At 46.3% G+C, this 26,737-nt stretch overlaps 1 protein-coding gene across 1 annotated transcript in view; it reads left to right on the top strand.

The window, feature by feature from the left end:
- PTH2R (parathyroid hormone 2 receptor) overlaps positions 1–26,737 on the top strand; it is a 1,733,956-nt gene that overhangs the window by 1,086,040 nt on the left and 621,179 nt on the right. Inside the window, exon 8 of the mRNA XM_077275688.1 lies at positions 14,647–14,707. Coding sequence (XP_077131803.1) covers positions 14,647–14,707 — 61 coding nt within the window. The remainder of the gene's footprint in view (positions 1–14,646; positions 14,708–26,737) is intronic.

Here is a 26,737-nt window from a genome sequence, read left to right on the forward strand (position 1 = left end):
GTCGAGTTCCTGCCTCCACACAGGGGGATCTCAAACCATGTCCGCTGCAGTCTCCCATTCTTTTCCAGCCGCAGTGAAGCCTGCTCAGCAGAGACATCGGTCCCAGCGTCTGGCTCCAGCTGATACTGTGCGACTGTTACTGCTGCCTTTCCAGGCTCTGCCCTTGTAGCCAGCACTGATCAGCAGTGAGCAGGTCTTTCTGGGACTAAGTCCTGCTTTTCCCATACTGAGCATGCCATTGGAGGTTGGGGGTCACATGCTCAGTTCCTGTTGCGCCTCCTATTGGACCATCTGGAAGGTCCTGTAGCACTACTGCTATGAAAGGTTTGCATGGCCGCTCGGCCATGCGCTAGTGTATACTTGAAAACGTGTGTGTGTAGATGTGTGAAAGTCGCTCTTTAATCATCCCCCTTCCTAGAGTTGTTGTTTGCTCGCGTATGGTGGATGTTTGCTATCTAGCGCCCAGCAGTGCCATCTGCACACTAAGCACACGTTACAGTGCCTTTGCAGTGCCCGGTTATACGGCACCGTGTGCAATCAGTGCGCTTTCCTGACAGCCTGTCAGTGTAGGGTGGGAATTCCCGCTTGGACTCAGCATCTGACTCAGGGCGTCCTCAGGCACGGGCTCAAAAGCCACCGAGGGTCAGAGCAGATCCAATCACCAGCTTAGTGGGGGTGATTCATAGGGATCCAACTAGTGTCTTTCAGCTGCACCCTGTGACTGCTAACAGGGCGCAGAATATTTGTGGCAACTCTGTGAAGCAACAGAGTTCACTTCCATTCATACTGGGTGAGGTCTAACCCATGTGTATGCAAGCATCCGTCTGCCATTACTCAGCAGCAGGTGTCATCTCTGCACGGTGGACCCTGGACTGCGAACGCACCTCATATTCCCTATTACTAGTCCTAACATTACACTAATGCCAGGGTCTGGCTAGTAATGGCAGATAAACAGCGATTACAATGGTACATCCAGCAGCTGGAGGGTAGGTTGGCGGCTCTTGAGCGCACAACCTCAGCTGTGGATGTTATCGCAGTCGCTGTTCAGGCTGCTAGTGAGGCTGCAGCCAGTTGATCCACTGCACCTGTTGTGAATTTGCTTTTTGCTCCCTCTAGTGGTTACTAGTTTTTTGACTCTGGTTTTTCTGTCATTCCTTTTATCCGCACCTGGGTCGTTAGTTAGGGGTGTTGCTATATAAGCTCCCTGGACCTTCAGTTCAATGCCTGGCAACGTAGTTATCAGAGCTAGTCTGCTGTGCTCTTGTCTACTGATCCTGGTTCCAGTTATATCAGCTAAGTCTGCTTTTTGCTTTTTGCTATTTGTTTTGGTTTTGTATTTTTGTCCAGCTTGTTCCAAATCTATATCCTGACCTTTGCTGGAAGCTCTAGGGGGCTGGTGTTCTCCCCCCGGACCGTTAGACGGTTCGGGGGTTCTTGAATTTCCAGTGTGGATTTTGATAGGGTTTTTGTTGACCATATAAGTTACCTTTCTTTATTCTGCTATCAGTAAGCGGGCCTCTCTGTGCTAAACCTGGTTCATTTCTGTGTTTGTCATTTCCTCTTACCTCACCATTATTATTTGTGGGGGGCTTCTATCCAGCTTTGGGGTCCCCTTCTCTGGAGGCAAGAAAGGTCTTTGTTTTCCTCTACTAGGGGTAGCTAGATTCTCCGGCTGGCGCGTGTCATCTAGAATCAACGTAGGAATGATCCCCGGCTACTTCTAGTGTTGGCGTTAGGAGTAGATATATGGTCAACCCAGTTACCACTGCCCTATGAGCTGGATTTTTGTATTCGGCAGACTTCCACGTTCCTCTGAGACCCTCGCCATTGGGGTCATAACAGTTTGCCAGGCCAGTATTAAATGTTTAATGCATTGCAGAAGAGGGATTATAAGAAAGAAGATTCTGAGTTTTTTTTTTTTTTCTTCATCCCCTTTACCTCAGAGTGGCTATGCTTGCTGCAGACATGAATGTCCAGACCTTGATTACAAGTGTGGACCAGCTGGCTACTCGTGTGCAGGGCATACAAGACTATGTTATCAGAAATCCTAGGTCAGAACCTAAAATACCGATTCCTGAACTGTTTTCCGGAGACAGGTTTAAGTTTAGGAATTTCATGAATAATTGTAAATTGTTTTTGTCCCTGAGACCCTGTTCATCTGGAGACTCTGCTCAGCAAGTAAAAATTGTTATTTCGTTCTTACGGGGCGACCCTCAGGATTGGGCTTTTTCGCTGGCGCCAGGAGATCCGGCATTGGCTGATATTGATGCGTTTTTTCTGGCGCTCGGTTTACTTTATGAGGAACCCAATCTTGAGATTCAGGCAGAAAAGGCCTTGCTGGCTATGTCTCAGGGGCAGGACGAGGCTGAAGTGTATTGCCAAAAATTTCGGAAATGGTCCGTGCTGACACATTGGAACGAGTGTGCACTGGCCGCTAATTTTAGAAATGGCCTTTCTGAAGCCATTAAGAATGTTATGGTGGGTTTTCCCATTCCCACAGGTCTGAATGATACTATGGCACTGGCTATTCAAATTGACCGGCGGTTGCGGGAGCGCAAAACCGCAAATTCCCTCATGGTGTTGTCTGAACAGACACCTAATTCGGTGCAATGTGATAGAAAAACCGCAAATTCCCTCATGGTGTTGTCTGAACAGACACCTGATTTAATGCAATGTGATAGAATCCTGACTAGAAATGAGCGGAAAATTCATAGACGCCGGAATGGCTTGTGCTACTACTGTGGTGATTCTACACATGTTATCTCAGCATGCTCTAAACGTATAGCTAAGGTTGTTAGTCCTGTCACCGTTGGTAATTTGCAACCTAAATTTATTCTGTCTGTAACTTTGATTTGCTCACTGTCGTCTTATCCTGTCATGGCGTTTGTAGATTCAGGTGCTGCCCTGAGTCTTATGGATCTGTCATTTGCTAAGCGCTGTGGTTTTACTCTTGAACCATTAGAAAATCCTATTCCTCTTAGGGGTATTGATGCTACGCCATTGGCAGCAAATAAACCGCAGTATTGGACACAGGTTACCATGTACATGACTCCTGAACACCGCGAGGTGATACGTTTCCTGGTTTTACATAAAATGCATGATTTGGTTGTTTTAGGGCTGCCATGGTTACAGACCCATAATCCAGTCCTGGACTGGAAGGCTATGTCAGTCTCAAGTTGGGGCTGTCGTGGTATTCATGGGGATTCCCTGCCTGTGTCTATTGCTTCTTCTACGCCTTCGGAAGTTCCTGAGTATTTGTCTGATTATCAGGATGTCTTCAGTGAGTCTGAGTCCAGTGCACTGCCTCCTCATAGGGACTGTGACTGTGCTATAGATTTGATCCCAGGCAGTAAATTTCCTAAGGGAAGACTGTTTAATCTGTCGGTACCTGAACATACCGCTATGCGTTCATATATCAAGGAGTCTCTGGAGAAAGGACATATTCGTCCGTCTTCTTCCCCTCTTGGTGCGGGATTCTTTTTTGTGGCAAAAAAGGACGGATCTTTGAGGCCTTGTATTGATTATCGGCTTTTAAATAAGATCACTGTCAAATTTCAGTATCCTTTACCGCTGTTGTCTGACTTGTTTGCCCGGATTAAAGGTGCCAAGTGGTTCACCAAGATAGACCTTCGTGGTGCGTACAACCTTGTGCGCATTAAGCAAGGTGATGAATGGAAAACCGCATTCAATACGCCCGAAGGTCATTTTGAGTACTTGGTGATGCCTTTTGGGCTCTCCAATGCGCCTTCAGTTTTTCAGTCCTTTATGCATGACATTTTCCGGAAGTATCTGGATAAATTTTTGATTGTTTATCTGGATGATATTTTGTTTTTTTCTGATAATTGGGATTCGCATGTGGAGCAGGTCAGGTTGGTCTTTAAAATTTTGCGTGAAAATTCTTTGTTTGTCAAGGGCTCAAAGTGTCTCTTTGGTGTACAGAAGGTTCCCTTTTTGGGGTTCATTTTTTCCCCTTCTGCTGTGGAGATGGACCCAGTCAAGGTCCGAGCTATTCTTGATTGGACTCAGCCCTCGTCAGTTAAGAGTCTTCAGAAGTTCTTGGGTTTCGCTAACTTCTACCGTCGTTTTATCGCTAATTTTTCTAGCATTGTGAAACCTTTGACGGATATGACCAAGAAGGGCTCCGATGTAGCTAACTGGGCTCCTGCTGCCGTGGAGGCTTTCCAGGAGTTGAAACGCCGGTTTACTTCGGCGCCTGTTTTGTGCCAGCCCGATGTCTCACTTCCCTTTCAGGTTGAGGTGGATGCTTCAGAGATTGGAGCAGGGGCCGTTTTGTCGCAGAGAGGCCCTGGTTGCTCTGTTATGAAACCTTGTGCCTTTTTCTCTAGGAAGTTTTCGCCTGCCGAGCGAAATTATGATGTGGGCAATCGGGAGTTGTTGGCCATGAAATGGGCATTTGAGGAGTGGCGTCATTGGCTCGAGGGTGCTAAGCATCGTGTGGTGGTCTTGACTGATCACAAAAATCTGATGTATCTCGAGTCTGCTAAACGCCTTAATCCGAGACAGGCCCGCTGGTCATTGTTTTTCTCCCGCTTTGATTTTGTTGTCTCGTATTTACCAGGTTCAAAGAATGTGAAGGCCGATGCTCTTTCTAGGAGCTTTGTGCCTGATGCTCCTGAAGTCGCTGATCCTGTTGGTATTCTTAAAGATGGAGTTATCTTGTCAGCTATTTCTCCGGATCTGCGACGTGTGTTGCAGAGATTTCAGGCTGATAGGCCTGAGTCTTGTCCACCTGACAGACTGTTTGTCCCGGATAAGTGGACCAGCAGAGTCATTTCCGAGGTTCATTCCTCGGTGTTGGCAGGTCACCCGGGAATTTTTGGCACCAGAGATCTGGTGGCCAGGTCCTTTTGGTGGCCTTCCTTGTCAAGGGATGTGCGGTCATTTGTGCAGTCCTGTGGGACTTGTGCTCGAGCTAAGCCTTGCTGTTCTCGTGCCAGCGGTTTGCTCTTGCCCTTGCCTGTCCCGAAGAGACCTTGGACACATATCTCCATGGATTTCATTTCTGATCTTCCGCTATCTCAGGGCATGTCCGTTATCTGGGTGATATGTGATCGCTTCTCCAAGATGGTCCATTTGGTTCCTTTGCCTAAGCTGCCTTCCTCTTCCGATCTGGTTCCTGTGTTTTTCCAGAACGTGGTTCGTTTGCACGGCATCCCTGAGAATATTGTGTCAGACAGAGGATCCCAGTTCGTTTCCAGGTTCTGGCGATCCTTTTGTAGTAGGATGGGCATTGATTTGTCGTTTTCGTCTGCTTTCCATCCTCAGACTAATGGACAGACGGAGCGAACCAATCAGACTTTGGAGGCTTATTTGAGGTGTTTTGTCTCTGCTGATCAGGACGATTGGGTGACATTCTTGCCGTTGGCTGAGTTTGCCCTTAATAATCGGGCTAGTTCCGCCACCTTGGTTTCGCCTTTTTTCTGCAACTCTGGTTTCCATCCTCGCTTTTCTTCGGGTCATGTGGAGCCTTCTGACTGTCCTGGGGTGGATTCTGTGGTGGATAGGTTGCAGCGGATCTGGAATCATGTGGTGGACAACTTGAAGTTGTCACAGGAGAGGGCTCAGCGCTTTGCCAACCGCCGCCGCGGTGTGGGTCCCCGACTACGCGTTGGGGATTTGGTATGGCTTTCTTCTCGCTTTGTTCCTATGAAGGTCTCCTCTCCCAAATTTAAACCTCGTTTTATTGGGCCTTACAAGATATTGGAAATCCTTAATCCTGTATCTTTTCGTCTGGATCTTCCTGTGTCGTTTGCTATTCACAATGTATTTCATAGGTCCTTGTTGCGGCGGTATATTGTGCCTGTAGTTCCTTCTGCTGAGCCTCCTGCTCCGGTGTTGGTTGAGGGCGAGTTGGAGTACGTGGTGGAGAAGATCTTGGATTCTCGCCTCTCCAGGCGGAGGCTTCAGTACCTGGTCAAGTGGAAGGGCTATGGTCAGGAGGATAATTCCTGGGTGGTCGCCTCTGATGTTCATGCGGCCGATTTAGTTCGTGCCTTTCATGCCGCTCATCCTGATCGCCCTGGTGGTCGTGGTGAGGGTTCGGTGACCCCTCACTAAGGGGGGGGTACTGTTGTGAATTTGCTTTTTGCTCCCTCTAGTGGTTACTAGTTTTTTGACTCTGGTTTTTCTGTCATTCCTTTTATCCGCACCTGGGTCGTTAGTTAGGGGTGTTGCTATATAAGCTCCCTGGACCTTCAGTTCAATGCCTGGCAACGTAGTTATCAGAGCTAGTCTGCTGTGCTCTTGTCTACTGATCCTGGTTCCAGTTATATCAGCTAAGTCTGCTTTTTGCTTTTTGCTATTTGTTTTGGTTTTGTATTTTTGTCCAGCTTGTTCCAAATCTATATCCTGACCTTTGCTGGAAGCTCTAGGGGGCTGGTGTTCTCCCCCCGGACCGTTAGACGGTTCGGGGGTTCTTGAATTTCCAGTGTGGATTTTGATAGGGTTTTTGTTGACCATATAAGTTACCTTTCTTTATTCTGCTATCAGTAAGCGGGCCTCTCTGTGCTAAACCTGGTTCATTTCTGTGTTTGTCATTTCCTCTTACCTCACCGTTATTATTTGTGGGGGGCTTCTATCCAGCTTTGGGGTCCCCTTCTCTGGAGGCAAGAAAGGTCTTTGTTTTCCTCTACTAGGGGTAGCTAGATTCTCCGGCTGGCGCGTGTCATCTAGAATCAACGTAGGAATGATCCCCGGCTACTTCTAGTGTTGGCGTTAGGAGTAGATATATGGTCAACCCAGTTACCACTGCCCTATGAGCTGGATTTTTGTATTCGGCAGACTTCCACGTTCCTCTGAGACCCTCGCCATTGGGGTCATAACATGCACCCCCTGCTCCGACATTATCTCGTCTCCCATTACCGGACAAGTTTGCTGGAGACAGTAAGCTGTGTCGGGGATTCATGAGCCAGTGCGCTATACATCTTGAGCTCCTGGCTGCACGTTTTCCCACGGAACGGGCTAAAGTGGCATTTATTATATCCCTTGTGTCGGGAAGGGCGTTGGAGTGGACAACGCCACTGTGGGAGCGTGGCGATCATGTGGTGCAGAGTGCTTCCAGTTTCCTGAACACTCTGAAACAGGTCTTTATGGGACCTCACGCATGTAGGATAGCTGCGGAGACACCATCACGTGTTTCTCAACGCAAGCAGTGAATAGCCAGGCCTTTCCCCGGGAAGGAACAACCACGGGAAGGGCAGCATCCAATAAAGGAAAACATCCAATACAGGAAAACCACCTATGCCAAGCATGGTATCCATCCACAGACAGCTGTTTCGGGGTGTTTGCCCCTCATCAGTGTGGAGTAGGAATCTGGCTATTAGGAGCAGTGCCTAGTAAAAGGCTGTAAAGGAACAGATGATTGGCCTCAGGGAGACCAAAACATCCAACACCGTGGAGACACCATCACGTGTTTCTCAACACAGTGATCCAGAACACTGCCCCCATCCCTTATGGGAAATATGCAAATGCATGTAGGATAGCTGCGGAGACACCATCACGTGTTTCTCAACGCAAGCAGTGAATAGCCAGGCCTTTCCCCGGGAAGGAACAACCACGGGAAGGGCAGCATCCAATAAAGGAAAACATCCAATACAGGAAAACCACCTATGCCAAGCATGGTATCCATCCACAGACAGCTGTTTCGGGGTGTTTGCCCCTCATCAGTGTGGAGTAGGAATCTGGCTATTAGGAGCAGTGCCTAGTAAAAGGCTGTAAAGGAACAGATGATTGGCCTCAGGGAGACCAAAACATCCAACACCGTGGAGACACCATCACGTGTTTCTCAACGCAGTGATCCAGAACACTGCCCCCATCCCTTATGGGAAATATGCAAATGCATGTAGGATAGCTGCGGAGACACCATCACGTGTTTCTCAACGCAAGCAGTGAATAGCCAGGCCTTTCCCCGGGAAGGAACAACCACGGGAAGGGCAGCATCCAATAAAGGAAAACATCCAATACAGGAAAACCACCTATGCCAAGCATGGTATCCATCCACAGACAGCTGTTTCGGGGTGTTTGCCCCTCATCAGTGTGGAGTAGGAATCTGGCTATTAGGAGCAGTGCCTAGTAAAAGGCTGTAAAGGAACAGATGATTGGCCTCAGGGAGACCAAAACATCCAACACCGTGGAGACACCATCACGTGTTTCTCAACGCAGTGATCCAGAACACTGCCCCCATCCCTTATGGGAAATATGCAAATGCATGTAGGATAGCTGCGGAGACACCATCACGTGTTTCTCAACGCAAGCAGTGAATAGCCAGGCCTTTCCCCGGGAAGGAACAACCACGGGAAGGGCAGCATCCAATAAAGGAAAACATCCAATACAGGAAAACCACCTATGCCAAGCATGGTATCCATCCACAGACAGCTGTTTCGGGGTGTTTGCCCCTCATCAGTGTGGAGTAGGAATCTGGCTATTAGGAGCAGTGCCTAGTAAAAGGCTGTAAAGGAACAGATGATTGGCCTCAGGGAGACCAAAACATCCAACACCGTGGAGACACCATCACGTGTTTCTCAACGCAGTGATCCAGAACACTGCCCCCATCCCTTATGGGAAATATGCAAATGCATGTAGGATAGCTGCGGAGACACCATCACGTGTTTCTCAACGCAAGCAGTGAATAGCCAGGCCTTTCCCCGGGAAGGAACAACCACGGGAAGGGCAGCATCCAATAAAGGAAAACATCCAATACAGGAAAACCACCTATGCCAAGCATGGTATCCATCCACAGACAGCTGTTTCGGGGTGTTTGCCCCTCATCAGTGTGGAGTAGGAATCTGGCTATTAGGAGCAGTGCCTAGTAAAAGGCACTGCTCCTAATAGCCAGATTCCTACTCCACACTGATGAGGGGCAAACACCCCGAAACAGCTGTCTGTGGATGGATACCATGCTTGGCATAGGTGGTTTTCCTGTATTGGATGTTTTCCTTTATTGGATGCTGCCCTTCCCGTGGTTGTTCCTTCCCGGGGAAAGGCCTGGCTATTCACTGCTTGCGTTGAGAAACACGTGATGGTGTCTCCGCAGCTATCCTACATGCATTTGCATATTTCCCATAAGGGATGGGGGCAGTGTTCTGGATCACTGCGTTGAGAAACACGTGATGGTGTCTCCACGGTGTTGGATGTTTTGGTCTCCCTGAGGCCAATCATCTGTTCCTTTATGGGACCTCACGTCACCCATGATTTGGCTCTTCAACTGTTGGCATTGACACAGGGTTATTCCTTGGTCAGTCATTTTGTCGTCCACTTCTGGACATTAGCATCTGAGCTGGAGTGGCTAGATAAAGTCCTGATTTCAGTGTTTTGGAGAGGACTGGCTGACCATATAAAGGACGCCTTGGCCACTAGGGAGATTCCCACTACACTGGAGGAGTTAATAACTTTATCCACTCGCATAGACCTCCATTTTAACGAGCGCAGGTTGGAGCGAGCCCAGTGTAGACAGAGGTTTCGGTTGGCTCCTACCTTCGCCAAACCTCTGGAGTCACCTGTCCAGGCGTCCGAGCCCTATGAGGCTATGGAGGTATCTCAAGCAGGTCCTAATTCTCGGGCTGCACGAACACCCATGGTCTGTAGTGTCTGCCAGCAGTCAGGACATTATTCCAAGAAGTGTCCACAGCGGCAGGGAAACAACCGTGTCTAGTAACTGTAGGAGGAGGTTCACTAGACACAGCTGCGTTTCCATCAAATTGTCCTTCAAGGGGACAATTATTTTTGCCCTTCCACTTTTATGGTTGAGCTTTCTGTGGATTCCGGGGCGGAGGGAAATTTCATGTCTTCTTCCTTCACCCAAACGGCACGCAATACCTCTGGTTATGCTAGCCAAACCAGTGACTGTAAGAGTAGTGAATGGGTCGGCACTACCTTCACAGATCACACCATAGACTATCCCCTTTTCTTTAACCATGTCTCCATCTAATCAGGAGATCATCTCCCTTCTCATCATTCCCGAGTGAATAGATGACATTCTTCTAGGGATGCCTTGGTTGCGTTTCCACTCCCCACATATTGAGTGGTCCTCTAGGAGAATTCTGGGATGGAGTAAATCCTGTGAAGGTAGATGTCAGAGGGATTGTGTTCAGGTTGCCACTACGGAGATATACACAGATATTAGTTCTCTTTCCCAACACTACTGTTCCTATGCAGACATTTTCTCCAAGAAAGAAGCAGAGACTCATCCACCTCACCGCCCTTATGACTGTCCTATCAACCTCTTGCCAGGAGCAGAGCCTCCTCGGGGACGTGTCTATCCCCTGTCTCTCCCGGAGATGGAGGCAATGTCACAGTACATCCAGGAGAATCTGACAAGAGGGTTCATTAGAAAGTCAGTGTAAACTGTGGGGGCGGGATTCTTCTTGGTGCAGAAGAAGAGCGGAGAATTACGTCCATGTATAGACTACAGGGGTCTTAACTCCATTACTGTTAAGAATAAGTACCCTCTACCCCTGATATCTGAGCTCTTCGATAGGCTCCAGGGAGCTAGGATATTTACTAAGCTAGATCTGCGAGGTGCCTACAACCTGATTTGCATCTGTGAGGGGGACTAGTGGAAGACAGCCTTTAATACCAGAGATGGGCACTATGAATATCTGGTGATGCCCTTTGGGCTCTGTAATGCCCCAGCCATCTTCCAAGACTTTGTAAAAGACATCATCCGGGATATGCTTTCCACCTCAGTGGTGGTCTATCTGGGTGATATTCTCATCTTCTCTCCAGATATTGATTCCCACTGTAAAGATGTTTGCAGTATTCGATCTCCTACAGGCAAATTCCCTCTATGCCAAGTTGGAGAAGTGTGTGTTTGAGCAGGAGTCCTTGCCTTTCCTGGGTTATATCATCTCAGTCCGGGGATTAGCTGTGGATCCTGCCAAGCAACAAGCAGTGATGGACTGGCAGGAACCCCATTCTCTCAAAGCGGTACAGCGCTTTATGGGGTTCATTCATTCTTATCATCAGTTCATCCCCCACTTCTCAACTTTGGTAGCTCCCTTGGTAGCCCTCACCAAAAAGGGAGCAAATCCCAAATTGTGGTCAGAGGAGGTCTCCAAAGCCCTCTTATCTGTTAAGTCCCACTTTGCTAGCGCACCCATTCTGCATCATCCCGATGTAGATAAGCCTTTTATTATTGAGGTGGATGCCTCATGTGTTGGAGGTGGAGCGGTCCTCTTCCAAAAGGATGCTCAAGGTCGGAAGCATCCTTGCTTCTTTTTCTCCAAGACCTTCACTCCGGCAAAGAGGAATTAGTCCATCGGGGACAGGGAGTTGTTAGCAATGAAGTTGGCTTTTTCAGAATAGAGACACCTTCTGGATGGGGCTCGCTCTCCCTTCCAAGTCTACACTGACCATAAGAATTTGGTATATTTGCAAACAGCCCAGTGGTTGAATTCACGCCAGGCCAGATGGTCCGTGTTGTTCTCCCAGTTCCACTTCACCCTTCATTTCCTATCTGGGGAGAAGAACATTCATGCCGATGCTCTCTCCCGCTCTGTGGTGTAGTCAGATTAGGAATAGGCGGAGTTAATTGGTCCCCCTGGGAGTCTGAGAAATGTGGCTCCGGTGTCGCTAGAGTCTGTGCCTCCGGGCAAGACTTTCGTTCCATCCAATTTGCAACCGGAGGTTATCTCTTGGGCTCACTCCTCCAGGGTGGGTGGACATTTTGGGATCAAAGGACATCTGAGCTTCTGGCGAGGACGTACTGTGGCCGCATATGGCCCGTGTCATTAGAGACTATATTCAGGCGTGCGTCTCCTGCGCCAAGAATAGGTCTCCTCGACAACGGCCTGCTGGGTTACTCTACCCCCTACCAGTGGCTGATAGGCCCTGGGAGTTGGTTGGGATGGACTTTGTGGTAGGCTTACCCAAGTCCCGTGGCTGCACCGTTATTTGGGCAGTTAACGACCATTTCTCTAAAATGGTGCATTTGGTACCTCTCTCATGGTTACCTTCTGCACTAGCCTTGGCGGCCTTATTTGTCAAACATGTCTTCCATTTACACGGTATGCCTGACAAGACTGTCAGCGACCAGGGTCCCCAGTTTGCGTCTCGGTTCTGGAGAGAGCTTTTTCGCCTACTTAGTATTGAGCTGAACCTCTCTTCAGCGTACCATCACGAGACGAATGGGTTGGTAGAGGGGGCCAACCAGACCCTGGTGACATATCTACGACATTTTGCCTCAGCCAGGCAGGATAACTGGGCATCCCTGCTACCTTGGGCAGAGTTTACCTTGAACAACGCCGTAGCCGACTCCACTGGGCAGAACCCATTCCTCCTTAATTACGGCCAGCATCCACAGGTTCCTATGCCCATGCCCGTGTCTTCTGCTGACTCTAGGGTGGCAGACTGGGCAGTGGAAGCATGGGACATCTGGTACCATACACAGGTTGCTATCCGGTCTTCCAAGGAGAGAATGAGGGTCTCTGCTGATGCACATCGGAAAGCTCTGACCTTTGCTCTTGGTGACTTAGTGTGGCTCCCCGCCTGCAATATCAGGCTGCGAGTTGAGTCCACTAAGTTTGCGCCTCACTACTTAGGGCCTTTCAAAGTTCTGGAACAGGTTAACAATGTGGTCTATCGTCTTGCTCTTCCTCCACGCCTGGGTATCACTTACACCTTTCATGTGTCCCTCTTAAAGCTCGTTCACATGTCCCGGTTTTGTAAGTCATCTGCCGGGACATCGGGTTCGTCCACGGACGATTATGAGGTGAACGTTATCTTGGGGTGCAAGGTGGTATGTGGCAAAAAGTTCTATCTGGTGGACTGGAAGGGTCACGGCCCAGAGGACAGAACCTGGAAGCCTGTGGAGCACATTCGGGCTCTGCTGCTCATTGCAGCCTTTGAACATAGCGAGGCCCAGGGAGGGGGCCGTAAGAGAGGGGGTAATGTTAGGTGTTGAGTTCCTGCCTCCACACAGGGAGAATCTCGAACCATGTCCGCTGCGCTGTGGAGCCTGCTCAGCGGAGACATCGGTCCCAGCGTCTGGCTCAGCCTGATACTGTGCGGATGGTTACTGCTGCCTTTCCAGGCTCTGTGTCTGTAGTCAGCCCAGGTCAGCAGCGAGCAGACTTTTCTGGGACTAAGTCCTGCTTTTCACACACTGAGCATGCCCACAGGAGGGCCTTTCATTGGAGGTCGGGGGTCACATGCTCAGGTCCTGTAGCAGCTCCTATTGGTCTGCCAGGAAGGTCCTGAAGAGCTGCAACTATAATAGGTTCGCATGGCCGCACGGCCATGCGCTAGTATTAAATATGTACAGCGCGACTGTGAGGTAACAGAGATCGCTTCCAGTTCACACGAGGTGAAGCTTAACCCACATGTGAGCTTATTGTCTATCCGCCATTACTTTGCAGCAGGTGTCCCTGCACGGTGGACCCCGGGCTGCAAACGCACCTTGTAGCTACCTATATATACTCGCTGCGTTCCGCTAGCCCTAACACTCGCTCATCACTAATGAACACTGGTCACCACAATAATCCGCATTTCAGCTAGGAGCCTTAATAATGATACTGTATGTATCACTATGAATGGAACAGGACTCAAATATATAACATGATTGATCTGCACAGGTGTGAGATCATAGAATTAGCGAAACACCTGAAGTTTTAACTCTATAGAGTGCAGTGGAGAAGCAGTACATAGAGTTCAAGAGAAAAGAAGAGTATATATAAAGTATTAAATAGAGGAAAAAGGAGAAAATTATATTAGAGACAAAGATAAATCACATACAGTATATCAAATAAAAAAAGGAAAAATACTGAATTAATCATATTGTAAAATAAGATCTTGTCTTAAATTTATACTGTAAGAGACTCTGGTCTGTAACTTAAAAATACAAAATGATTAGCGGTTCAACAATTTGTGCCTCAGATCACCTCCTCTCTTTGGTCTTTAAACTTTTTCTATACCATAAAATTTCAGGGAACTAATGTTGCCCCCATGTATTTGAGAAAAATGTTTTAGAGGCTGCTGATATACCAACAGCGTTAGAACTACCCACATCAGACATGTGACGCCTTATGCATTTTTTCAGTGCTCCAAGCAGTACAACCTGTATATTGGATATCACATTGTTTACATTCAATAATATATAGAACACTTGTTGTATTACAATTTATAAAGTTATTGATTAAAATTTAGACAGCTTCAGTAAATTAATCAGAGTAACTAATTTAATATAATATATTGATGCAGGTGCCATTTCTTTCACCACTGTGATAAAATTTTATCTTTAAAGATGTACAATAACATTTACATTTAGTAGAGATTTGCTTAGCTGTTTGCCAAGAGATAATTTGTTCGAATTTTTGTTTCTATGGAATAACACTCTAATATGGCACATAATGAAGTATGCCCCAAATTTTTATGCTACATTTCTAAAGAATAAATAGGACAGGAAAAAACCTCTGTATACCTACATATGAAATTAGAGGCAGACAAAGGTACAATTAAGCCCCATGCAATTCTGTTGGAAGCCTATTATTGTTCAGGAATAAGTAGCAGTGAAATGCAACATTGTCAAGACTTATTATTACCAAACCGCTAATTCAGAATGAGTAAAATAGAAGAGAAAGTAAAAATATTGAATAATCCTTTCTATCTTATTCTACTTTCTTTGCATTGCAGGTTTCCCCGCTGTATTTGTGATAGTGTGGGCAGTCGTCCGTGCTACATTAGCAGATGCAAGGTAAGATATAGCACATTATGGAAATATAGAAAAATAATGTTCTATGCTGCATCGAATATAGACTGTGTAAAAAAACCATTTCCTTAGATGCATTGTTCACTTTGGATCACTTACTGACTGAGATATAATGTCATTTCACAACACTAAATTTAAATGTATTCACTGCCCCTTTTTATATTTGCTGCAGTTTTAAAAGACTGTACAATTTTCAGAATCTAGCAATTATTGCATTTCTAGCCCTTCATTAGCTCTCAGTTTACTGGGCAATTACATGTTGGTAAGCTATGATAGTAGGAACCCCCGTGGTTTTGTATATTTCAAGAGTATTTTTAACAATGTCTTAACACAGACTTTTCTGCAATTCTGCTGCTAATGATCTTTAAACTTACTCTGTTCTTCATGTTTGTTAAAGCATGACATAGTCGCTAACCTTTCGAAAAGCTCTTGTATTAACTGCAATAATGAACACGCACACGATTGGAAAAAGGAAAAACATTTTGTTAAAAGTTATTTTAAGCTTTATCACATTTTCAAATAAATCTAAAGGCATGCTAATTTTATCAATCAACCTGGGTTGCAGCGTGGACCTCAGGATGTAATTTTATATTGGCTTTTAATGATACAGTTTTATTGTCTAGGTAAGGAAACGTATCATTTTATGAGAAAAAAGGAGTGTTTCCTTCATTTGTATCTGTCATCCAGCAAAACAGAAAATACACAAATCATCAGCAGATATAACATCAATGCGCTTAACCCTTTCTCAACCTTGGATGTACTGGGTGTTGTGAATTCCGTTCTCGAACTCCCTCCTGTGGTCATGAATGGTACTTCGGTGAGTTCTGTCCTTGGACTCCCTCTGGTGGCTGTGAGTGGAGCTGCTGGTTCTGAGATTCCTTCCCCAGCTGCCCTCGTTTAGGGCTAGGCTAGGATTCTCTATTTAACTCCACTCAGATCGTTACTCCATGCCAGCTGTCAATGTTCTAGTACTGGTTCAGATCTCTCCTGGATCTTTCTGAGGACCTGTCTACTCCAGCAAAAGCTAACTTCCGGCTTGTTAATTTGTTACTGACGGTTTTTCTTGCTAAGTTCTAGTCCAGCTTGCTTTCATGAAACTGCCTGGCTAGCTGGAAGCTCTGGGGGTGCAGAGTGGCACCACCGCACCGTGAGTCGGTGCGGGGGTATTTTTTGCACACTCTGCGTGGTTTTTGTAGTTTGTTGTGTTGACCACAAAGATCCCTTTTCTATCCTCAATCTGTTTAGTTAGACTGGCCTCTCTTTGCTAAAGCCTATTTCATCTTGTGTTTGTGATTTCCTCTTAACTCACAGTCAATACTTGTGGGGGGCTGCTTTTACCTTTGGGGAAATTTCTCTGAGGCAAGTGAGGCTTTGTTTCCTTTCTTTAGGGGTAGTTAGCTCTTAGGCTGTGAAGAGGCATCTAGGCAGAGTCAGGCACGCTCCACGGCTATTTCTAGTTGTGTTGTGTTGTGAACTCTATTTTTGGGCTCCCTCTAGTGGTCACAAGCGGTACTGTGTAGTGTTGTCTTTCTGCAGGTGGCCTCATCAGCTGGTTCGTTATCCTTGGTTGGTTTCCTATTTAACTCACCTGGATACTCAGTTCCTTGCCTGCTATCAATGTATTCAGTGCTCTTCAGATTCCTTGTGACTACCTTGCTCCCAGTCTCTCCAAGACAAGCTAAGTCCTTGTTTGTTCATTTTCTGATTATCAGCGTTCATCATGTTTTTTTGTCCAGCTTGCTAAAATGTGATTTCTTACTTGCTGGTTGCTCTAGGGGACTGACTTTCTCCCCCCACACCGTTAGTTGGTGTGGGGGTTCTTGAAATCTCAGTGTGGATATTTTGTAAGGGTTTTTTACTGACCGCATAGACCCCTTTGCTATTTTCTGCTATCTAGAATTAGTGGGCCTCTTTTGCTGAATCTGCTTTCACCCCTGTGTATGTGCCTTCCTCTTACCTCACCGTTATTATCTGTTGGGGGCTTCTATATCTTTGGGGATTATTTCTCTGGAGGCAAGATAGGTCTTTCTTTCTCTCTAGGGGTAGTTAGTTCCTCAGGCTGGCTAGAGACGTCTAGGATTCTTAGGCACGTTCACCGGCTACTTCTAGTGTGTTTGGATAGGTTCAGATTTGCGGTCAGTCCAGTTTGCCACCTCCCTAGAGCTTGTCCTATGTTTTGTTACTTAGCTGGAGTAATTTGTGATCCTCAACCACTAAGGATCATAACAGTATAGCAGGCTAAAAAGTGTTTAATGCATCGCAGAAGTGGGATTAAAAGAAGACCTGAGTACATTTTTTTTTTTTTTTTTTTTCCCCTCCCGCTTTTCCTTGCTGCAGTCTGTCTAGCTTCTTTCATCCCCTTGAACTCTGAGTGGTTTTGAGCTCAGCTGCAGACATGGATGTTCAGACTCTGACTTCTAGTGTGGATCATCTTGCTGCACGGGTGCAAAGTATTCAGGATTTTGTTATTCATAGCCCTATGTCAGAACCAAAGACACCCATTCCTGAGTTGTTCTCTGGAGATAGATCTAGGTTTCAGAATTTTAAGAATAATTGTAAGTTATTTCTATCTCTGAGACCTCGTTCCTCTGGTGATTCTGCTCAGCAAGTAAAAATTGTTATCTCCTTGTTGCGTGGCGACCCTCAGGATTGGGCTTTCTCTCTGGCGCCAGGAGATCCTGCATTGCTTAATGTGGATGCGTTTTTTCTGGCTCTTGGACTACTTTATGAGGAGCCTAATCTTGAGAATCAGGCAGAAAAAGCGTTGCTGGCCCTCTCTCAAGGGCAGGATGAAGCAGAGGTGTATTGTCAAAAATTTCGGAAATGGTCAGTGCTTACTCAATGGAATGAGTGTGCCTTGGCTGCAAATTTCAGAGAAGGTCTTTCTGAAGCCATTAAGGATGTTATGGTGGGGTTCCCCACCCCTACAAGTCTGAGTGATTCTATGGCTTTAGCCATTCAGGTTGATCGGCGTTTGCGGGAGCGCAAATCTGCTCATCCTTTGGCGGTATTTTCTGAACAGAGACCTGAGTCTATGCAATGTGATCGAACTCTGACCAGAATTGAGCGACAAAGTCATAGACGTCAAAATGGGTTGTGCTTTTACTGTGGTGATTCTGCTCATGTTATCTCAGCATGCTCTAAACGCTTAAAAAAGGTCGCTAAACCTGTCACCATTGGTAATATACAGCCTAAATTTATTTTGTCTGTTACTTTAATTTGTTCTTTGTCGTCCTACTCGGTTATGGCCTTTGTGGATTCGGGTGCTGCCCTGAATCTGATGGATTTGTCATTTGCCAGGCGCTGTGGTTTTGTCCTGGAGCCTTTGGAATTTCCTATTCCTCTGAGGGGAATTGATGCTACGCCATTGGCTGAGAGTAAACCTCAGTATTGGATGCAAATGACCATGTGCATGACTCCCGTTCATCAGGAGGTGATTCGCTTTCTTGTTCTGCATAATTTACACGATGTTGTCGTTTTTGGTCTGCCATGGCTGCAGGCTCATAATCCAGTTTTAGATTGGAAAGCTATGTCTGTGTCTATATTTGCATATATAGAACTTCAGGCCTATATACATGACACTTCCATAAAGTCAACAAATCCAAAAAAGAAAGAAACCGGAAGTAAACGTCATATTAATCTCACAAATAAGTATACTTTATTGAATATTTTAAAACCATGAAACAAAAATGAAATTTAAAAATGGAGACAACATATACAAAAGACCGCACAGAACCTTCACATGCAACACATGTTATATATATGCTTAGGTGTATGCAGATATGTGGGGAACCTGTTCAAAAGGTATTGGTGCCCCTCTGCAAAATGGCTAAACCTCTCATTGTGACAGTGCCTTATTTATATATTTGGAGCTACCCCAATATCAGGTGGAGGTGATTATCCCTGCGGAGGTGTTGTGGTGATATATATAATAAAGTGCTCAGTGCATTGTGCTAAACTTTTATCCACATTTCACCTCCACAGCAATACCACAGCCAACAATGGGGAATACTTGCTACTATAGCCTACTTGGCCCAATACATCTGCATACAAACATGTAAAATAGCCAAATAAATAATACAAGTTCTGTTACATGACCTGTTTTGTGCGATCCTGAGCCCCTTGTCTGTGTCTAGTTGGGGTTGTCAGGGAATTCATGGCGATACTCCATTGGTGTCTATTGCTTCTTCCACTCCTTCTGAGGTCCCTGAGTTTTTGTCTGACTACAAGGATGTATTTGATGAGCCCAGGTCCAGTGCCCTGCCCCCTCATAGGGATTGTGACTGTGCTATAAATTTAATTCCTGGTAGTAAATTCCCTAAGGGACGACTTTTTAATTTGTCTATACCAGAGCATGCCGCGATGCGGAGTTATATAAAGGAGTCTTTGGAGAAGGGACATATTCGTCCATCCTCTTCCCCTCTTGGTGCAGGATTCTTTTTTGTGGCCAAGAAGGACGGTTCTTTGAGACCGTGTATAGATTATCGCCTTCTGAATAAAATCACAGTCAAATTTCAATATCCTTTGCCACTATTGTCTGATTTGTTTGCTCGGATTAAGGGTGCCAGTTGGTTCACCAAGATAGATCTCCGTGGTGCGTATAATCTTGTGCGCATTAAGCAGGGAGATGAATGGAAAACAGCATTTAATACGCCCGAAGGCCATTTTGAGTACTTGGTGATGCCTTTTGGACTCTCTAATGCTCCTTCTGTGTTTCAGTCCTTCATGCATGACATTTTCCGAGAATATCTGAATAAGTTTATGATTGGTTATCTGGATGACATTTTGGTCTTTTCTGATGATTGGGAGTCCCATGTGAAGCAGGTCAGGATGGTGTTTCAGGTCCTGTGTTGTAATGCTTTATTTGTGAAGGGCTCAAAATGCCACTTCGGAGTACAGAAGGTCTCCTTTTTGGGTTTTATTTTTTCTCCTTCTTCTGTGGAGATGGACCCAGTCAAGGTCCAGGCTATTCATGACTGGACTCAGCCCACGTCTGTTAAGAGTCTTCAGAAGTTCTTGGGTTTTGCTAATTTTTACCGTCGTTTCATCGCTAATTTTTCTAGCGTGGTTAAACCTTTGACGGATTTGACCAAGAAGGGCTCTGATGTGACTAATTGGTCTCCTGCGGCCGTGGAGGCCTTTCGGGAGCTGAAGCATCGGTTTTCTTCAGCTCCAGTCTTATGTCAGCCAGATGTCTCTCTCCCCTTCCAGGTCGAGGTTGATGCTTCCGAGATTGGAGCAGGGGCTGTTTTGTCGCAGAGAAGCTCTGAGGGCTCTGTGATGAAGCCGTGTGCTTTCTTTTCAAGAAAGTTTTCGCCTGCCGAGCGAAATTATGATGTTGGTAATCGGGAGTTGTTGGCTATGAAGTGGGCATTTGAGGAGTGGCGTCATTGGCTCGAAGGAGCTAAACATCGTGTGGTGGTCCTGACTGATCACAAAAATCTGATTTACCTCGAGTCTGCCAAGCGCCTGAATCCTAGACAGGCTCGTTGGTCGTTGTTTTTCTCCCGTTTCAACTTCGTGGTCTCATATCTGCCTGGTTCGAAGAACGTGAAAGCTGATGCACTTTCTAGGAGCTTTGTGCTTGACTCTCCGGGAGTTTCTGAGCCGGCTGGTATTCTCAGAGAGGGAGTGATTTTGTCTGCCATTTCTCCAGATTTGCGACGAGTGTTGCAGAAATTTCAGGTGGATAGACCTGACCGTTGTCCACCAGAGAGACTGTTTGTCCCGAATAGATGGACCAGCAGAGTTATTTCCGAGGTTCATTCTTCGGTGTTGGCGGGTCATCCTGGGATTTTTGGTACCAGGGATTTGGTGGCTAGGTCCTTCTGGTGGCCTTCCTTGTCGCGGGATGTGCGTTCCTTTGTGCAGTCTTGTGGGATTTGTGCTCGGGCTAAGCCTTGCTGTTCTCCTGCCAGCGGTTTGCTTTTGCCTTTGCCTGTCCCAAAAAGGCCTTGGATGCACATTTCCATGGATTTTATTGCGGATCTTCCAGTATCTCAGAAAATGTCTGTCATCTGGGTGGTGTGTGATCGTTTTTCCAAGATGGTCCATTTGGTGCCCTTGCCTAAGCTGCCTTCCTCCTCCGATTTGGTTCCTCTCTTTTTTCAGAATGTGGTTCGCTTGCACGGCATTCCTGAAAATATTGTGTCTGATAGAGGATCCCAGTTTGTGTCCAGGTTTTGGCGAACTTTTTGTGCTAAGATGGGCATTGATTTGTCTTTTTCGTCGGCCTTCCATCCTCAGACTAATGGCCAAACCAAGCGAACTAATCAGACGTTGGAGACTTATTTGAGATGTTTTGTTTCTGCTGATCAGGATGATTGCGTGACTTTTTTGCCATTGGCCGAGTTTGCCCTTACTAATCGGGCTAGTTCTGCTACCTTGGTTTCACCTTTTTTCTGCAATTCTGGTTTCCATCCTCGTTTTTCCTCGGGTCAGGTTGAGTCTTCTGACTGTCCTGGGGTGGATTCTGTGGTGGATAGGTTGCAGCAGATTTGGAGCCATGTGGTGGACAATCTGAAATTGTCACAGGAGAGGGCTCAGCGCTTTGCCAACCGCCGCCGCGGTGTGGGTCCCCAACTTTGTGTTGGGGATTTGGTGTGGCTGTCTTCTCGGTATGTTCCTATGAAGGTCTCATCTCCTAAGTTTAAGCCTCGCTTCATCGGTCCTTATAAGATCTTGGAAATCCTTAACCCGGTGTCTTTTCGTTTGGATCTCCCGGCATCGTTTGCCATCCATAATGTGTTCCATAGGTCTTTGTTGCGGAGGTATGTGGTACCTGTGGTTCTTTCTGTTGAGCCTCCTGCTCCAGTGCTGGTCGAGGGCGAATTGGAGTACGTGGTGGAGAAGATTTTGGATTCTCGTATCTCTAGACGGAGACTTCAGTATCTGGTTAAGTGGAAGGGCTATGGTCAGGAGGATAATTCCTGGGTTGTCGCCTCTGATGTTCATGCGGCCGATTTGGTTCGCGCCTTCCACGTGGCTCGTCCTGATCGCCCTGGGGGTCTTGATGAGGGTTCGGTGACCCCTCCTCAAGGGGGGGGTACTGTTGTGAACTCTATTTTTGGGCTCCCTCTAGTGGTCACAAGCGGTACTGTGTAGTGTTGTCTTTCTGCAGGTGGCCTCATCAGCTGGTTCGTTATCCTTGGTTGGTTTCCTATTTAACTCACCTGGATACTCAGTTCCTTGCCTGCTATCAATGTATTCAGTGCTCTTCAGATTCCTTGTGACTACCTTGCTCCCAGTCTCTCCAAGACAAGCTAAGTCCTTGTTTGTTCATTTTCTGATTATCAGCGTTCATCATGTTTTTTTGTCCAGCTTGCTAAAATGTGATTTCTTACTTGCTGGTTGCTCTAGGGGACTGACTTTCTCCCCCCACACCGTTAGTTGGTGTGGGGGTTCTTGAAATCTCAGTGTGGATATTTTGTAAGGGTTTTTTACTGACCGCATAGACCCCTTTGCTATTTTCTGCTATCTAGAATTAGTGGGCCTCTTTTGCTGAATCTGCTTTCACCCCTGTGTATGTGCCTTCCTCTTACCTCACCGTTATTATCTGTTGGGGGCTTCTATATCTTTGGGGATTATTTCTCTGGAGGCAAGATAGGTCTTTCTTTCTCTCTAGGGGTAGTTAGTTCCTCAGGCTGGCTAGAGACGTCTAGGATTTTTAAGCACGTTCACTGGCTACTTCTAGTGTGTTCAGATAGGTTCAGATTTGTGGTCAGTCCAGTTTGCCACCTCCCTAGAGCTTGTCCTATGTTTTGTTACTTAGCTGGAGTAATTTGTGATCCTCAACCACTAAGGATCATAACAGTGTTGATAGGAGTAGGGTTTGCGGTCAGCAGAGTTCCCTTTTCCCCAGAGCTCGTCCTGATTCCGTGTTTAACGATCAGGTCATTCCTGGTGCACCTAACCACCAGGTCCATAACAGTACAGCTGGCCCACAAAGTGTTAATGCATCTCAATAGAGGGAAAAGAGAAGTTCTGAGACCATTTTTTTTTTCTCTGCAGTGTGTTTTGCCTTTCTTTTCCCCTTAAACTCTGTGTGGTTCAGAATTCAGGTGTGGATATGGACATTCAAGGTCTGTCCTCTAGTGTAGATCAACTCGCTGCAAGGGTACAAAACATTCAAGATTATGTAGTTCAGAATCCTATGTTGGAGCCTAGAATCCCAATTCCTGATTTGTTTTCTGGGGATAGATCTAAATTTCTGAATTTCAAAAACAATTGTAAACTGTTTCTAGCTCTGAAACCCCGCTCTTCTGGTGACCCTATTCAGCAAGTGAGAATCATTATTTCTTTGTTGCGTGGAGACCCTCAAGACTGGGCATTCGCCCTGGCGCCAGGAGATCCTGCATTGCGTAATGTAGATGCGTTTTTTCTGGCGCTGGGATTGCTTTATGATGAACCTAATTCTGTGGATCAGGCAGAGAAAATTTTGCTGGCTTTGTGTCAGGGTCAGGATGAAGCGGAGGTATATTGCCAGAAGTTCAGAAAGTGGTCTGTGCTTACTCAGTGGAATGAGTGTGCCCTGGCAACAATTATCAGAAAGGGTCTTTCTGAAGCCCTTAAGGATGTTATGGTGGGGTTCCCCACGCCTGCTGGTCTGAATGAATCAATGTCCTTGGCCATACAGATCGATCGGCGCTTACGTGAGCGCAAAACTGTGCACCATTTGGCGGTATCCTCTGAGCAGAGGCCTGAGCCTATGCAATGTGATAGGACTTTGACCAGAGCTGAACGGCAAGAACATAGACGTCAGAATGGCTGTGTTTTTACTGCGGTGACTTCACTCATGCTATCTCTGGTTGTCCTAAGCGCACTAAGCGGTTCACTAGGTCTGTCACCATTGGAACTGTACAGCCTAAATTTCTTTTGTCTGTTACTCTGATTTGCTCTTTGTCATCCTATTCTGTTATGGCTGTTGTGAATTTGCTTTTTGCTCCCTCTAGTGGTTACTAGTTTTTTGACTCTGGTTTTTCTGTCATTCCTTTTATCCGCACCTGGGTCGTTAGTTAGGGGTGTTGCTATATAAGCTCCCTGGACCTTCAGTTCAATGCCTGGCAACGTAGTTATCAGAGCTAGTCTGCTGTGCTCTTGTCTACTGATCCTGGTTCCAGTTATATCAGCTAAGTCTGCCTTTTGCTTTTTGCTATTTGTTTTGTTTTTGTATTTTTGTCCAGCTTGTTCCAAATCTATATCCTGACCTTTGCTGAAAGCTCTAGGGGGCTGGTGTTCTCCCCCCGGACCGTTAGACGGTTCGGGGGTTCTTGAATTTCCAGTGTGGATTTTGATAGGGTTTTTGTTGACCATATAAGTTACCTTTCTTTATTCTGCTATCAGTAAGCGGGCCTCTCTGTGCTAAACCTGGTTCATTTCTGTGTTTGTCATTTCCTCTTACCTCACCGTCATTATTTGTGGGGGGCTTCTATCCAGCTTTGGGGTCCCCTTCTCTGGAGGCAAGAAAGGTCTTTGTTTTCCTCTACTAGGGGTAGCTAGATTCTCCGGCTGGCGCGTGTCATCTAGAATCAACGTAGGAATGATCCCCGGCTACTTCTAGTGTTGGCGTTAGGAGTAGATATATGGTCAACCCAGTTACCACTGCCCTATGAGCTGGATTTTTGTATTCTGCAGACTTCCACGTTCCTCTGAGACCCTCGCCATTGGGGTCATATCAGTTTGCCAGGCCAGTATTAAATGTTTAATGCATTGCAGAAGAGGGATTATAAGAAAGAAGATTCTGAGTTTTTTTTTTTTTTTTTCTTCCCCTTTACCTCAGAGTGGCTATGCTTGCTGCAGACATGAATGTCCAGACCTTGATTACAAGTGTGGACCAGCTGGCTACTCGTGTGCAGGGCATACAAGACTATGTTATCAGAAATCCTAGGTCAGAACCTAAAATACCGATTCCTGAACTGTTTTCCGGAGACAGGTTTAAGTTTAGGAATTTCGTGAATAATTGTAAATTGTTTTTGTCCCTGAGACCCTGTTCATCTGGAGATTCTGCTCAGCAAGTTAAAATTGTTATTTCGTTCTTACGGGGCGACCCTCAGGATTGGGCTTTTTCGCTAGCGCCAGGAGATCCGGCATTGGCTGATCTTGATGCGTTTTTTCTGGCGCTCGGTTTACTTTATGAGGAACCCAATCTTGAGATTCAGGCAGAAAAGGCCTTGCTGGCTATGTCTCAGGGGCAGGACGAGGCTGAAGTGTATTGCCAAAAATTTCGGAAATGGTCCGTGCTGACACATTGGAACGAGTGTGCACTGGCCGCTAATTTTAGAAATGGCCTTTCTGAAGCCATTAAGAATGTTATGGTGGGTTTTCCCATTCCCACAGGTCTGAATGATACTATGGCACTGGCTATTCAAATTGACCGGCGGTTGCGGGAGCGCAAAACCGCAAATTCCCTCATGGTGTTGTCTGAACAGACACCTAATTCGGTGCAATGTGATAGAAAAACCGCAAATTCCCTCATGGTGTTGTCTGAACAGACACCTGATTTAATGCAATGTGATAGAATCCTGACTAGAAATGAGCGGAAAATTCATAGACGCCGGAATGGCTTGTGCTACTACTGTGGTGATTCTACACATGTTATCTCAGCATGCTCTAAACGTATAGCTAAGGTTGTTAGTCCTGTCACCGTTGGTAATTTGCAACCTAAATTTATTCTGTCTGTAACTTTGATTTGCTCACTGTCATCTTATCCTGTCATGGCGTTTGTAGATTCAGGTGCTGCCCTGAGTCTCATGGATCTCTCATTTGCTAAGCGCTGTGGTTTTACTCTTGAACCATTAGAAAATCCTATTCCTCTTAGGGGTATTGATGCTACACCTTTGGCAGCAAATAAACCGCAGTATTGGACACAGGTTACCATGTGCATGACTCCTGAACACCGCGAGGTGATACGTTTCCTGGTTTTACATAAAATGCATGATTTGGTTGTTTTAGGGCTGCCATGGTTACAGACTCATAATCCAGTCCTGGACTGGAAGGCTATGTCAGTCTCAAGTTGGGGCTGTCGTGGTATTCATGGGGATTCCCTGCCTGTGTCTATTGCTTCTTCTACGCCTTCGGAAGTTCCGGAGTATTTGTCTGATTATCAGGATGTCTTCAGTGAGTCTGAGTCCAGTGCACTGCCTCCTCATAGGGACTGTGACTGTGCTATAGATTTGATCCCAGGCAGTAAATTTCCTAAGGGAAGACTGTTTAATCTGTCGGTACCTGAACATACCGCTATGCGTTCATATATCAAGGAGTCTCTGGAGAAAGGACATATTCGTCCGTCTTCTTCCCCTCTTGGTGCGGGATTCTTTTTTGTGGCAAAAAAGGACGGATCTTTGAGACCTTGTATTGATTATCGGCTTTTAAATAAGATCACTGTCAAATTTCAGTATCCTTTACCGCTGTTGTCTGACTTGTTTGCCCGGATTAAGGGTGCCAAGTGGTTCACCAAGATAGACGTTCGTGGTGCGTACAACCTTGTGCGCATTAAGCAAGGTGATGAATGGAAAACCGCATTCAATACGCCCGAAGGTCATTTTGAGTACTTGGTGATGCCTTTTGGGCTCTCCAATGCGCCTTCAGTTTTTCAGTCCTTTATGCATGACATTTTCCGGAAGTATCTGGATAAATTTTTGATTGTTTATCTGGATGATATTTTGGTTTTTTCTGATAATTGGGATTCGCATGTGGAGCAGGTCAGGTTGGTCTTTAAAATTTTGCGTGAAAATTCTTTGTTTGTCAAGGGCTCAAAGTGTCTCTTTGGTGTACAGAAGGTTCCCTTTTTGGGGTTCATTTTTTCCCCTTCTGCTGTGGAGATGGACCCAGTCAAGGTCCGAGCTATTCTTGATTGGACTCAGCCCTTGTCAGTTAAGAGTCTTCAGAAGTTCTTGGGCTTCGCTAACTTCTACCGTCGTTTTATCGCTAATTTTTCTAGCATTGTGAAACCTTTGACGGATATGACCAAGAAGGGCTCCGATGTAGCTAACTGGGCTCCTGCTGCCGTGGAGGCTT

This window comes from Ranitomeya variabilis, chromosome 7 (assembly GCF_051348905.1).
Source record: "Ranitomeya variabilis isolate aRanVar5 chromosome 7, aRanVar5.hap1, whole genome shotgun sequence".
In the NCBI taxonomy this organism is placed as follows: Eukaryota; Metazoa; Chordata; class Amphibia; order Anura; family Dendrobatidae; genus Ranitomeya; species Ranitomeya variabilis.